This window comes from Accipiter gentilis, chromosome 34, assembly GCF_929443795.1.
Source record: "Accipiter gentilis chromosome 34, bAccGen1.1, whole genome shotgun sequence".
In the NCBI taxonomy this organism is placed as follows: Eukaryota; Metazoa; Chordata; class Aves; order Accipitriformes; family Accipitridae; genus Astur; species Astur gentilis.
This window is the reverse complement of record NC_064913.1, coordinates 15,186,870-15,201,887: the sequence shown is the minus strand read 5'-3', so window position 1 is coordinate 15,201,887 and position 15,018 is coordinate 15,186,870. Positions and strand designations below refer to the sequence as shown.

The window sequence follows — 15,018 nt, the reverse complement described above, 5'->3', positions numbered from 1 at the left end:
ACATAAAATTGAAAAAAACAGTAAAGAGGCGGACAGTTAAATGACAATTATTTTATGGGGGTGGTGGAATGTAGACTGGCAACTGTAGACACAGAACATGGTTACAGAATAATGATTATGTTAATACAGGAGTCTTAGTTGACATGCATGATGTATGTTTTAAATTATAAAATATGTTGAAATTACAAAACATGTTTAAAATTCATTGATGAAGACTTGAAAATACGTAAATTACAAACTGAATGAAGATCAAGTAGGTAGTATGAGATCAAGATTTGTTAGTAATACCAAATATAATATAAAGCTGTGCTGTTAACAGTCAAACTACTTAGATGTTTGTTTATGTAAAGACATCTGGGTGGCACAAGCATTTATTATGGCAACTCTCATCATAAAATTACATAATTGATAAGAAATCCTAATCTATGAAAAAAAAAAATAACTAACAGCCACATATAGGTCAATATGTAGTGTTTCATATTAATGCAGGAAATCACATGGAAGAAAGGTGAATGACATGAGGAATATCAGTTCAAAATACATTTTATATATATATATATATATACAAAATATGTGTAGTGAAAAATTTAGAGGAAAAAATGCGAACACTTATGAAATTTCTCAGTGATGTTCTCTGTTTTGTGATTCTGCCTGCTTTTCTTTATGCATATAGCACATCTTTTTCTTTACATTTATGTATTTAATGTACTGTAGAATTTGCCTGTGCATCAAATTGTAATTGTCATAAAAACCACTCACATTTCCTTAATGCTGTTTGACACTTCTTCTGAAATGTGAAGGAAAAGAGTTCAGCATGCATTCATAATATGTAAATACACATTGTAAAAACATCTAACATTTACTGACTTCCCCAAATCATCAAAATGAAGCACAGACATCATATGCTTCTCTCAGTGACATCTCAGGGAGTTCCACAAGTTCAATTGAGTTCCAAAGTAGCCTGCAAAACCAATAATTTTCAAGTTCTGCATTTAATGTTCACCCCATCCCCTTAAATTAGAGACTAAGTGAATGAATTTCAGAATTTCGCTTGCAACTCTTAGTATAGTCTTTTTAGAAGAAAAAAATATGCAGAAGAAATCTTTTTGATTTGAGCTGATTGCAGCAATAAATTTGAAGAAAACATTTATTCAAAGTAGTTAAACAAATTACAGAATTACTTTTTTATTTTGTTTCCATATAAGTAAAGGTGAATTTCAATGGGAAGTCAGTAGATTTGATTTTGATTCACACTAGGTGATCTGCAGCAGAATTTTTCCCAATAACTTTTACAAAAATTGTCTATTTTGAAAAAATATCACTATCTAAATCCAAGTATTCTCTAAATTATGGGACAATGACATCTTTATTTGTCATCATATTGTTCTTGTATGGTAAAGATATTCATTAGAACATGTTCATGGAATCATAAAATCATAGAATCATAAAATGGTGGGTCAGAAGGGGCCTTCAGAGGTCATCTAGTCCAACCCCACTGCCATGGACAAGGACATCTTTCACTAGATCACGTTGCTCAAAGTCCTCTTCAACCTGACCTTGAACATTTCCAGGCATGCGGCATCCATGACTTCTCTGGGCAACCTGTTCCAGAGTGTCACCACCCTAGTCATAAAAAATGTCTTCCTTATATCCAATATAAATCTACCCTCTTTCAGTTTAAATTCATTGCCCCTTGTTCTGTCACTACAGGCCCTGGTAAAATGTCTCCCTCCATCTTTTTCATAAGCCCCCTTTATGTACTGGCAGGCTGCTATAAGGTCTCCTGTGAGCTTTCTCTTCTCCAGGCTGAACAACCCCAACTTTCTCAGCCTGTCCTCATAGCAGAAGTGTTCCAGTCCTCTGACTATTTTCGTGGCCCTCCGCTGGAATTGCTCCAACAGGTCTATGACTGTCTTAAGCTGGGGTCCCAGAGCTGAAGGCAGTACTGCAGGTGGGGTCTCACCAGAGTGGAGTAGAGTGGCAGAATCACCTCCCTTGACCTGCTGGTCACACTTCTTGTGACGCAGCCCAGAATGCAATCGGCTTTCTGGGCTGCAAGCGCACATTGCTGGGTCATACTTGTTTTTTCATCCACTAATACCCTGAAGTCCTTCTCCTCAGGGCTGCTCTCAACCCACTCGTCGCCCAGCCTGTATTTGTGCTTGGGATTGCCCCGACCCACGTGCAGGACCTTGCACTTGGTCTTGTTGAACTTCATGAGGTTCACACGGGCCCACCTCTCAAGGCTGTCCAGGTCCCTCTGGGTGGCATCCCTTCCCTCCAGCATGTCGATCGCACCACACAGCTTGATGTCATCAGCAAACTTGCTGAGGGTGTGCTCAATCCCACTGTCCATGTCATTGATGATCATATTAAATAGTATTGGTCCCAGTACAGACCCTAGGGGGACACCACTCATTACTGGAATGTTCATTAGGCATTAGAATACAGAGGCTTAAACTGCACTGAGAAGATAAAAATAGAAATGGAGCAGGGTAGCATGCAGTAAAGAGTTTCAGTACCTCAGTATCAATTTGTTGTAGATTTAAAGAAAAACATAAAGAAACATAGTAGTGCTACAGGAAGAAGGAAATGTCCAACTATGTTATTTATGAGTATTTCTCCTCTTACAACTGATATTTCTAGTTTAAGTAAAATACTTTAAGTTTTATTACATTTCTGTTGCCAATAATTGTAAACTACTTGTATCTCTTAAAATAGTTTGATAAACTGAAACTTCTGACTTGACTGATTACTTGACTTGCTTTTATTGGTAATTGCCCATGCACTAAACTTTCTGTGTACAGTTTTGATTCTGCACGTAGCCAAATTCTCTGGTATTATTAACTACATAATTTCAGCATTCATACTACAATGGGTGATTTTTGATACCCATTGGAGCCATGTTCAGAATTTCATTCAGATTCTGCTGAAAAAGGTTTATCTCCCCAAATGCCTTTTTGCATTTGTTCGGTCTCATTAATGTTGCTTGGAAACATTTGTGCAAATGCAGCGCCTCTTCAAAATTATAGTAAAACCCATTCTCATTTCTGTGTTAAAAATCATCAGGGGACTGCATGTCAAAAAATATTCCTAGACTTTTGGCAGACAGCTTTAGGCACTGGCGGAATATTATTTTGTGACAGGACAAGACCTCATGAAAGAAAAAAATTCAATCATCAGGAATGGTAGGTCTTAAAAAAACCCCAACAAAGTTAGAGAAACACATCTGGTGATACAATATAGACCTTCTTTTAAACACCTAATAGGTATGAACTCTCAGGTTTCTAAATTTTTGGATGTGAGCAAAGTTATGAATAAATTTTCATCTGTGGACAATTACAGTTGTAGCAGAACAAAAAAAGAAAAATATTTAGTCTTGTCTTAAATGCTTTGGTTTTTAAATCCATTTTGAAAATATATCTGGAAATATTAGGGATGCCTAAATTCTAATGCTTGTTTTTGTGTTTAAGAGAAAACGGGATAAGGAAATTTATGGGCTTTTTAATTCTTTCATGGCTTTCAAATTAGACAGGTTTATTGATGTCATGTGATAAGAAGAAGGGTATTATTAGTTATTTTTCCACATAAACTGTAAAAACCTGTGCACAGTGTGCAAACCCATTTCCTTCCTCAAAAAGAATGGACAATAAAGTCACAATGCTGCTCCCAAGAGCTCTCCTCATTCTTGGCTGTGTTTCTGTTGTAACATTGTTCAGCCTTTGCCCTAGACATCCAGGAAAGCATTTTAATTCCCACAGTAAATAAATACAGTGGCATGCTACTTGCTGAATCAGTGAGGCAAACTTCCTTATTTTTTTCAGAAGTATTAACTTATATTGGTGTTCTTTTCTCAGGAAACTGGCTTCCTGTTTTAATAGATGAAGTAAGACCATCCTGAGATCATTCCTTTCTCTGTCTTGGATATATTGTTTATTTTTTTGTCTATTTAATTCTTTAATTATTAAAGCCTTATTTTTGTATCTTTTTTTCCTCTCTAGTTAACTATTCTTGAGTATATTGAGTATATAGATTTTTTCAAACTCTCCCATTGCTCCATCCTTCTTTAACTTAAATTCTTCTTTCATAAGTGAGGCAATAGCACAAAGCTTTTCATAAAAAAAAAAGTCTTGATCAGTTACTTGACATTGGGATTACATGACAAAGAAATGGCTCGGTGATTTAGGAAGTCTCCCTTTTCACGTTTATCATCAAAATGCTTAGATAATAAAGGAGTTGAGCATTCTTTGGAAAGGTCTGTAAAATCACTACTTGAGAGTCGTTATTGCTTGTACAGTATTTGCATGGGCTTTAGGAGCTTTAAAATTTCCTTGGCAAAAATAAAGAACTACACAACTATGCAGTAAAAGTCCTAAATATACCCACTGTTTAACAGTGGCTTCACAAGGACCTATACAATATTCATGAGAGCCATTCATTCCCTTGGTATCTCCTGTACCTCTATCAGACTGCCAAGCTACAATAATTGTTTCTATAATGTATTTGGTAATCTGTCCTCTAATGAATAGACCTTAAGATACGTTCTACATTTTGCAGTGGCACGCATTCTTCATAGCTAAATGATGTCGTACAGCCTGCAATACTGAGCGGATGCAATGCTGTGCAGGCACAATTCAGTTTGCAGCAACAGAAGTCTGAGTTCTGGCTGTATGTGGAAGAGAACAGATTCAGGGAAAGGCTAGGAAATGTCAGGACCATGCCCATGAAGAGACCATGTAACAAATAAAGAAGAAAACTACAAAAGGTTTAAAGCTGAATCATAAGATGCCTTCCTTATTTCTGAAAGAGGTCCATTGGGCCATATGAATAACTACTTGGTTAAAATATTATTAATTATGAATACTGGGGACTTCTGTTTTATACTAATTTTTGCATAATATTGGTCTTACATTTTGTGTCTTACTTGGTTCTGATTTCTAGATCTTTCTTTTTCTTGACTCATTCAGTCTTGGGGTCTATTTCGTAGTTTCTAACATGTGATGAAGTATCTGAAATTTTTAAAAGCATTCTAGTCTTTTTCTTCAGCAGTAGAAGATGCATTATTTAGCCCTTGGATATCAGATTTGGAGATCTAGTTACATAATGGTCACTTGCATGCAGACATTTGTATTTTCATAGCAGGTTAGCTGCTCACTGCAATGAATGTTAGCGCATAAACTTTCTGTACTCCAGAAACAACTGTTTACATTTGGGACTGAAAATGTAGGCAATAGTACTAAATTATTACTCATTTCTTCAAGAATATTTTTTCATGTCTTTCAAATATTTCTTCAAAATAATAAGCTATTTTAGAGATATGAGGACAAACAGTACCTTAAAATCAATGGAGTTACACCTGGGTTAGCTTTGTCCGCACAAAAGACAAGTCAGAAGTAACAGCATTTTGGGGAGCGAGGAAATCACATAACTTCAACTCTTAAAATATCATCATATGGTGGGGGGGCGGCGGTTATTCTTACTGTATGTCTTCTATAAATAAATGCCTTAAGGAAGAAGTTCACAACACTGAGCTATCCATGTCCATCTTGCCATGAGGGGTGAGAAGAGTAAGATAATCTTCTTCCAGTCCAGAAAATACACTGTCATAGCCTCCTCCATCTTAGGGGTCTCCCTGAGAATGCTGAACCAACTGTGTCTACCTGGTAGGCATTCCCTCCTTTCCTATATTGGAAGATGGCAGACTCTGTCAAAACCTACTTAAAAACTATCATCTCTCCTCAGTAAAACCTCTTGCTTCCAAGGTGATTTATTTTATGTAAGTAGTACTAAATTGTCAAGGCAGGTAAATTTAGAGGGCAGTTAAACAAGTTTTAATTCTCTCTTTGAAAGTGAAAAATCATTCTGTCTTTTATACCTGAACTGAGTTGATTAATTTACATTTTAAAGAGGGAAGGATGTTGTATTATTAAGTTTTATTTAGGCAATACCTCTCAGCTCTAATAACACAATATATGCAATGCCTGTTATGACTGCATATGTGTAGGTAATTTAATTATCATGTTTGTCCAGGTTGCATTCTTCTATTGTATTTCAGTGATACCTAGTTCTCTTAAATTTTGAATCAGTTTGATTTGTCATTAACCAAAATGTAGCTTTAATTTGGCAAATGGAAACAAACAAACCATACAGAAATGTTCAACAATGTTCATTTGAAAATAATAACATTTTGTTCAGATTTACAGATGCTTTTATGCACCATGCTGTTTTAAAATATACTTTTCTGTAAATATGCCCTTGCATGAAAATTCAGCTGGGTATTCTTTATTTAGAGGAAGCAAATTTTGGTTTGCTGTGCAGCAGCAGCAGTGATTTGGACTGGTTGGTCTCTATGTGTCTACATGTGGCTGAAACTTTGGCTGGTCACTACATTTTGAGAAAAAAGCCATAGCCAATTTAATTTTTATGTCTGAAAATTTAATCAGAATATTTTTAAACTACAATATTTGACTGTTGCCACAAGATTACAGATACTTTATATAATATCCAGAAATGCTTGAAAAAAAATTCAAACATAAGCAGTTACTGGATAGATAGATATATCTGTTTGACAATTGTATAGTAAATGTGTATTTTGCTATTTACCTCACAGAATGTTGATATAGTTATACATCTAATTTCTTTGTGTAACTATTTCCCATGGATATGTAAATACAGTAACTGTAGGCACAAATTACCATAATTGGCCATTTTATGTGCAATTATCTGATTTTCATACTTAATTGTGGTATTTGTACACAAAATTAGACTGCAGTTGCCTGTTCATCTATGCAGTTCTGTCCACAAAATATTGAAAATCTAAAAATAAATTCTAATAAACTATGCTTGTGATTCGCGTGTATACCACTGTACATAAAAAAATTGCTTTGCCCAGTCCCATATGAAGGATACATTAGAAGTCATGAGAGCACAAAAAGCATATCACAGGTAGTTGATAGATCATTGTAGCCATGCAGTATTGTGATAGTACGTATTTTAACCTGAACTTACTGGCTGTGTAATAGAGAAAGACCATGTGGTGGTCTGAATAATGCACAGTGATTCAAATACTTATTAGTCGTCAAGCCATGTCTGCCAATGGAAACTTCTCACTTTCTACCTGGCTCTTCTCCAGCTTCGGTCTTGCAGTTTAGCAGGAAACACATTCCAGTCCCTGGAATCTTGTGTGGTGTTGCAGACACCTGAAGAGTTTATCTGCAGCATTGATTCATCTGAATGTATTGATCTGTCTCTTCTGTCACCCAGGTCCATCTGAGTTGTTTTAAATTACCAGATAAGATGAACATGACAGCAATGTTGTTAAAACCACAAACCCAAGAATTAAGTTCTTGATTATGGAATTAGAAACACTGTTACCAAAAAGAAAAAAAAGATTTCCTCCCTTTCCACCTTTCTAGACAGTACTGTGCAACATGGATTTTCTTATCCTGGCTAGCTTTTGACTAAGAGGCCAAAGCCTCATTTCTCTGAATCTCTCACCCTTTCTGTCCTTCAAAAGACAAATCTTTTTTTCTATTTTCAGTTCTCTGTCCCCAGAACTTTCTTCACTTGTTTCCTTGAGAAATACAACCTATGGATTCAGATTTCTCTCTTCTCCTTTCTTTAGAATTATGTTCTAGTATCTTTTCTGAATTTACATTAATTTTTTAGTTCTTTATATGACATATTAGATAATTGGCTGTCTACTTTTACAGCATTTTCAAAACTGGCACAACATTTTATAAATCATATATCAGAAGAGGCATTCAATGTACATACTTCTAAAATTTATAGGGTCTAGCCTATTTTAAGGCTTCATAGAGACTAGATAAGGTATATTAATAATATAGATAGCATATAGAATTCAGAGAGCTCTATAAATTATTTCCTTCCTCTCTGCCTGAAGTTATTTGTTTGTTTGGGTTTGCAAGTATACAGGCAGAACTGGAAGAAAACAATGAAGAAGGTACTGCTTATTCTCAATATTCATTTATTAAGCTTATTAAATAGTGTTTGGGGGAAGACTTGGGGGACATTGCTTTATAAAGCAAAATCTTATTCAATCACAGTATAAAAATACTCATGTGCCTTAAAATGCACACATACATCTCCCTGGAGCCCTGAGAAGACTAGCTGCTTATGTGATATGCTAAGTCTTTCTAATATCTACAGTTCCTATTTTACCTTCTTGCAAGGTTGGATTGTTGTTTTGAAAGTAACTTTTACAGTGTTATATGAAACTAGCCTTGTGTCTGATATATTTTCATTACAGTTTTTCTCTCTAAGTTCACCACCCTAATAACACACTGCTATGATTTAATGCCAGTTCAACTGAGAAGAGAGTCTTATGATAAGTGTCAGAGTATTTCTGAGAGAAGGACTCATGATTTCAGGAAGAGTTGAATCAAGGATGGTTACAGATTTGGGCATATCATGAGCAACAAGGTTTTTGGGGGCATGGTCTTAAAAATGGATTGGGAACAATGTGGACACACAGGAAACTGATCTGCTCGAGAGCCACAAAGCTGAAGTATTGATATTTTATTAGTAAAATTTTAGTGGAGTCATTCTGAAGTGTTTAACATACATTACCATATATTATATTGCAAACCCTGCCTGTTTAGTGATCTCATGGAGACAATTTATAGAAGCTGAGCAGTTCTGTTGTGTGATTAAACATGAATTTCTGAAGCTTTTGTTTTGTTTCAACAGAACAATGAAAATGAAACAGCACTGCATTGTGCAGCTCAGTATGGTCATTCAGAAGTAGTTGCTGTTCTGTTAGAAGAGCTAACAGACCCTACAATAAGGAACAACAAACTAGAAACACCTCTGGATCTGGCAGCACTTTATGGACGTCTGCGTGTTGTAAAAATGATCATCAAAGCATATCCAAACCTGATGAACTGTAATACAAGAAAACACACTCCTTTGCATCTTGCTGCACGTAATGGCCACAAAGCGGTTGTACAGGTGCTTCTGGAGGCTGGAATGGATGTCAGCTGCCAAGTTAGTGTGTAATTTCTTTCTTCCCTTCTTCCTTTCCTCCTTTCTTCCTTTCTTTCCTTACTTTCCTTTATCACGAGAATATGATTAAAATGAAATAACTTGTTACATTTTTTTCTTTTAAAATACACTTGCATTTACTTTGTTAGAAGTGCTGCAAGGTGATACATAATACAGATTTATTTTTTATGACCCAAATGATGTGTTCAAAGGGATAACTCAAGAAAGATATGTGTCTTCAAAGCTGAGTGTATATTTTAATGTTGCCTTGAGACATGTACGTACACAAATCATATCAACTGTTCATGTAGGTGTGTATATATTTTTTTTTACAACATTGGCTTTAATGTTACTAAGATGACTTGCTAAAGCTATGGCCCTTAATGGTCATAGCAATCTGAAACAATGCTTCACTGAGAACTCATTTGCCCAAGGTTATCCCATTCTAAACCCAAGGTTACTAAGTAATAATAATTTTGATTTTTTGTTTTTCTAAACACTTGTTGTATAAATCTAAAAGAAAATTCTATAGCAATACACTCTTGCAGCTACTGAGTCCAACCTGTTAGCTGTTTGGTGCATCTAGTTCTATGCACAGTACGTTATAATGGTGTAAAAGGGGTAACTAAACAAAAGAGACGTAGATGGGAACAGATACAAGGTGCAGTAGCAGTAAATTTTATGTCCAATTCTTTGTAGTGGAAAGTGTCTGAGCCTTTTAACTACAGAGGCCCTGATTCTGTTGTGTGTGAAGTCTCACCTCAGTCTTATGATTTCTCTTGATTTGGTTGACAGCACTGTATTTGAGTTTAAAGTGTATTTTGTCTTCAGATTTAAAGTAGCCTTCTTGCTGTCTGGGTGTATATAATATGCTTTGAATTAAGGTTGTTTCAGCTTTATATCTATTTTCAGATAAATCCACCAAACAAACATAATTACATCTGGTTTAGAGTCACATCCAGGCATTCTTTACCAATAGGTGACTTAATAAATCTTGTGAACTTTGCCTAAATTTTGACTGAGTTTTATAACCATTTTAAGCTTTAGGTGCATTTTATCAAACACCTTTGTACAAATAATTCCCTTTTATATGGGATTACATGCACTTTTGTTATTTCTGGATTCTTCCATCAAGGTAATGTTTTTCAACTTTTGAGGAAAAGAATGTGAAATGGGAAAGAAAAGATAGATTTAAAAATAACAACAAAGCAAAACAGAAAATATTAACATATTTTAAGATTAAAAATTGATATTTCAAATGCCTTCAAAATGAAAATATGGTAAAACTGTTTTGCTACTTTCATTAGCACTAGTATCTTTTGAGTTAGCATTGTTACTTGCTTCAAACTATTTCAAACTGAAACAGGTTTTTTTCTGCAGTTTGCCTACTTGTATATTTGCCTACCATTATGGTTCCAATTTAATTTGGTTTTGGTTTTCTTTACGAGAAAGAGATACACTTGCAAAGGTTAATACAAGCAGCTCTTCTGTTTCAGGTCTCCTTTACTATTACTACATCTTCAGTGATTTAGAAAAGTTTAATGCTAAAGCAACATATAACAGAACCCTTGAATAGATGTTTCTGAATGTATAATTTCTCTTATATCTCTAGCAAATGAATGAGGACAAAGTCAGAAAGAAACTGATGCCTGAATTGATGCTTAAGAAATAGAATAATTGAAGAAAAATAGCCTCTGTCATGTCAACTTACAAACCGAGGGTTACATGAGGGTTGAATATTACACAATACTTTTATGAAATGTGTTCTTCCTCTTATATAATCTAGATAATTTTAGCACTACTGTGAATTCTCCTAAGCCTTTTCTATCTATAGTTATACCAAAAGTTTTTTGCTGGTCTTTAAAAAATATAGTGGCTGCAAATTTTGTACAATCTTCTTTTAAGAAATGAGAGATTCTTTTAGAAATGTTGTTCTGTTTGCCATCTACACTAAAATTCTAGGATTTTTTTCTTTTTTTTTAATTCTAATTTGTTTTAAGTAGTTTATATTATTTTTCTGAGTTATTTTTAGGCACATGGCTTATTTTATTTTACTTTATTTTATTTATTTTATTTTTTTGCAGTGGGTAATCTTGTTTCTTCTGTGTTTGTCCTACTTGCCGTAAGGAAATATCATTTATTTATTTTCTCACCGGTATACATATTCTTCATCAATATGTTCCATTTCATTCAGCATCTTAGCATATTGACAAGCTGGCTCTGCACATGTTGTTAACTCATTACTTCTATAACCTCTGAAAAATTCTTTGTTGATGATTACTGGCAGCTTATTAAACTGAGCAGAGCATACAATATCAGCCTGTTACTTAAAACTGAACTCAGCTCTTTTAATATTAATTAAATTGCTCTGCATCACTGATTGGGAAAGAACAATATGCAAAGTATGGTAAATAAAACTGTACACATTCATACATGTTAAATAAATTCAGTTTATCAGCAGTAAAGAGCTCTCAGAATGTTGAGAGACAATTATAGAAGTAGCCTATCTGCTATCTCTCTGTAATTGTAAATATTTGTTTGTTTAAATGGGAAGTTTACTTTAGCCATGTTATCTTTCTCTTCTGTACTCCCTGAGCACTTTTAATCATAGCAAATATTTGGACTAATAATAGACAGCATTTAATTTTTGACTGAATTAATCACACATTTTATTCATTTCCCAGGTCTATGCAATATCCTTCAATCTGAAATTATTTAGAAGTGGGCAATACAAATCTGCTTCATCTCTTTATGCTTTGAATTTAAATTGAAACATATGAAAAATACACAGGTTTTGGGTGAGTGATAGATTTTGGGCCCTCAGTAAATAAGATACTGCACAGTTCAGTGTGTTTCATGTAATCAGTAACTTTATAATTGTAAATACCTTAAAAACTTGGCCCCTTCTGCTTATCCAACTTCCATCTATCCCTATTTGCCTTCCCTGTCTGTTCCAGTAACGATGGCAATTTCCATTGCTTATCACTGTAGTTCTTCTGCAAAGAGCTATGCCCCTTCCTTTTTGCTGTCACTATGTATGGAGGATATTCCGTGAATCAATTTGCAAAGCTACCATTCCATCCTTCAGATTATGTCTGAAATCCATATCAAAACTATAGTCAACTGCCTATGAATAAGGACTAGCCAAGTGACTTAATTACAAGCTCTTGCATATTTACATGGTTAAAAAAGTCTCTAACTAATGAAACCCTTGATGCTTTTATGTGAGCCTGCAAATTGTACACCAAGTTGATTTGTGCATCCTGGTGTTCCTACTGACAATGTCTTTCTATCCTTGCTTGCTTTGTGTGTCCAGCTGTGACATTGTACCTGCATTTAGCTGTAAGCTACTTGGGGCAGGGGCTCGTTTATTATAAACTTAGCACAATTTGTGCTATAGTTCTGTATATTTTATATATGGAAAACTTATGCCAGGGAACCAGTATATAATCTGTTGATGCAAACTCAAGCAGACTTTAGATGACTGTGTTCATGAAAAAATACCAGCATTTTTTGCATTAAATATCACTGTGGAAGAATTTCCAAATATAATGGTAGTCTTCACTTTGCCAGGAAAACATCATCCAAGGCAATGAAAGCTTCAGGAAGTAAAGCAGTGAATATTGTCTATAAATTTTAAGTTTGCTTGCTGTACTATAGACAACAAAGGTATATTAGTGCATAGGTACACTGTTATAAGTGAAAAAGATCTACCTAAAAACCCTAGCACATCTTAAATAATATATAGAAATTATTTGCAACTACATTTTTTAATCCTTCCAATTCATGTTACATGCTCTATTGCACCAGAAAAAAAAACAACCCACAACATTATTTCTATCTTCAAGTAGTAGGCCGCATGTACATCTACAAAGAGATATGTATCTACTCAGCCAGTCCTCCAAGTTTTTCCTGGCCCTGCTCATCCAGAGGCTCAGTATTTTCCCTCTGTTAAAATAGAGTTTGGTAACTGAACTCTCTGGTAACAAGGACATTTCTGCCTTCTGGACAGTTTTTGGGTCGAGGGATCTGATTCACTTGTTAGTTATTCACTATTACCGTGAAATTCTGCCTAGGGCTTTTAAGATTTACATCAGCATTCATCTTCATGACATCTCATGCAGGATTACACATCTGCGTTTTACAAGTGTGCTTTCAATCTCCATATTCCCAGACCGATTTTAGTTCAGTTTCATGGTAATATTTCCCCTCTTGCTCAGAAAATCACCTGTACAGTGGACAGATCATCCCACTATTTATATGGTGTGCCTTTCAAATTCCTCTTTTGAACAGACTATTTGTAATATAAATCTCATTTCTGGGATATGGCATTCATTAGCATTGTCTGATAGCTTGGAGTTGTAAAGCAAAGACTGCCCCAGAATTCAGGGCAGTGCAGAGTGACTGTAAAGCATTTCAGGATCATGTTCAGATATGATAGGAAATATCATGGTAGAATAGACAAAGCAGCAAGAAAGTATAAAATGAAAAAAACGGCATTTGGCTTTGGGTTCCTCTCCCAACACTATGAATTACCTACGGAGGTGGCATAAGTTAGTCTACTCCCTTTATGCATAGCTAAGCTTTTGGTTCATTGTTACAGAACTATCTTCTGACTCTCAAGTTGCCCCCAGGTAGATTTGTTTGCCTCTTCTCATGTTAGTTTTCATTCGATTTCTTATGAGATATATGCTGTCATCAAGGAAAATATTACTTGCCTTTCCTCCAGTGGGGAATTTTGATCAATACAAAGGATGGCTGCCAGTTCTGACAATTACCATATCGGGATCTTTTTCACCCCTTAACTGAGGAGTCTGAAGATAGATCCTCTTCTTTGTCCTCGAAGCTGTTGATTCAGCATGCTGGAACATTAATCTTTCTCAGTCTCAGATCAAGCCACAGCAACGGATTCTAGATAGCTGTTGTCACTAGAGTATGTCCATTTTTTCCACTAAAAAAGTTTCCTTATTAATATTAGTACAGAATGATCTCCACAGTTTTAGTTAAGGTACAGCTGCTTCCCCTCTCTGCAGTTCATCCTCATTAGGACTAAATTTTAGTGCTCAGGTCTCCTCTCACATTTGAACCTCTGTGGATTTCATTGTTGGTGTATACATCACTAATTATTATCCCTGGCAGAATCACAGAAGGCACTGAGGTTGGAAGGGAACTCTGGAAGTCATCTGGTCCAACCCCCCTGTTCAAGCAGGGTCACCTAGAAGAGATTGCCCAGGGCCATGTCTGGACAGCCTTTGAATTTCTCCAAGGATTGAGACTCTACAACCTTCCTGGGCAACCTGCACCAGGGCTCAGTCACCTGCACGGGAAAAAATGTTTCCTTATGTTCAAACAGAACTTCCTGTGTTTCAGGTTTTCCCCATTACCTCTTCTGTCACTGGACACCACTGAGCCTCACTCAGTCTTCTTTACACCCTCCTTTCAGCTATTTGTACACTTTGATGAGATCCCCCATGAGCCTTCTCTTGTCTAGGCTAAACAGTCTCAGCCTTTCCTCATAGGAGAGATGCTCCACTCTCTTAATCATCTTAGGGACTCTCTCCAGTAGCTCTGGATCTCTCTTGTACTGGGGAGCCCAGAACTGGGCAGTGTACTGCAGGTGTGGCCTCACCAGTGGTGAACCGCAGGGAAAGTCACCTCCCTCGACCTGCTGGCAACACTCTTCCTCGTGCAGCCCAGGACATCGTTAGCTTTTCTGCTGCAAGGACACGTTGCTGGCATATGTTCAGATATGACAAAATATGTTCAACTGTAGTGAGTATGTTCAAGTATGAGAGAGACATTCCTCTTTTCTCAAAACAGTGAGTGATCATTTGTGATCGGGTCCCTGTTTTGGTGTTCTTCTCTGGCAGGTTACTGTGCCAACTTCTCCCCATTGTGGCTTTTGAATTTCACCACCTGTCTTTCCAAAGTCAAATATTTTGGGAGTCAAAGCTGGACTTCACAGGGAACTCTATGCTAATAGTACCAGGTCGACTCAATAGTCTTGAGATTTAT

At 35.9% G+C, this 15,018-nt stretch overlaps 1 protein-coding gene across 2 annotated transcripts in view; it reads left to right on the top strand.

The window, feature by feature from the left end:
• Positions 1 to 15,018, top strand: part of ANKS1B (ankyrin repeat and sterile alpha motif domain containing 1B) — a 427,589-nt gene that overhangs the window by 52,996 nt on the left and 359,575 nt on the right. For both annotated transcript variants that reach the window (XM_049792403.1, XM_049792402.1), the window contains exon 4: positions 8,710 to 9,006. In XM_049792403.1, the coding sequence (XP_049648360.1) occupies positions 8,710 to 9,006 (297 nt within the window). The remainder of the gene's footprint in view (positions 1 to 8,709; positions 9,007 to 15,018) is intronic.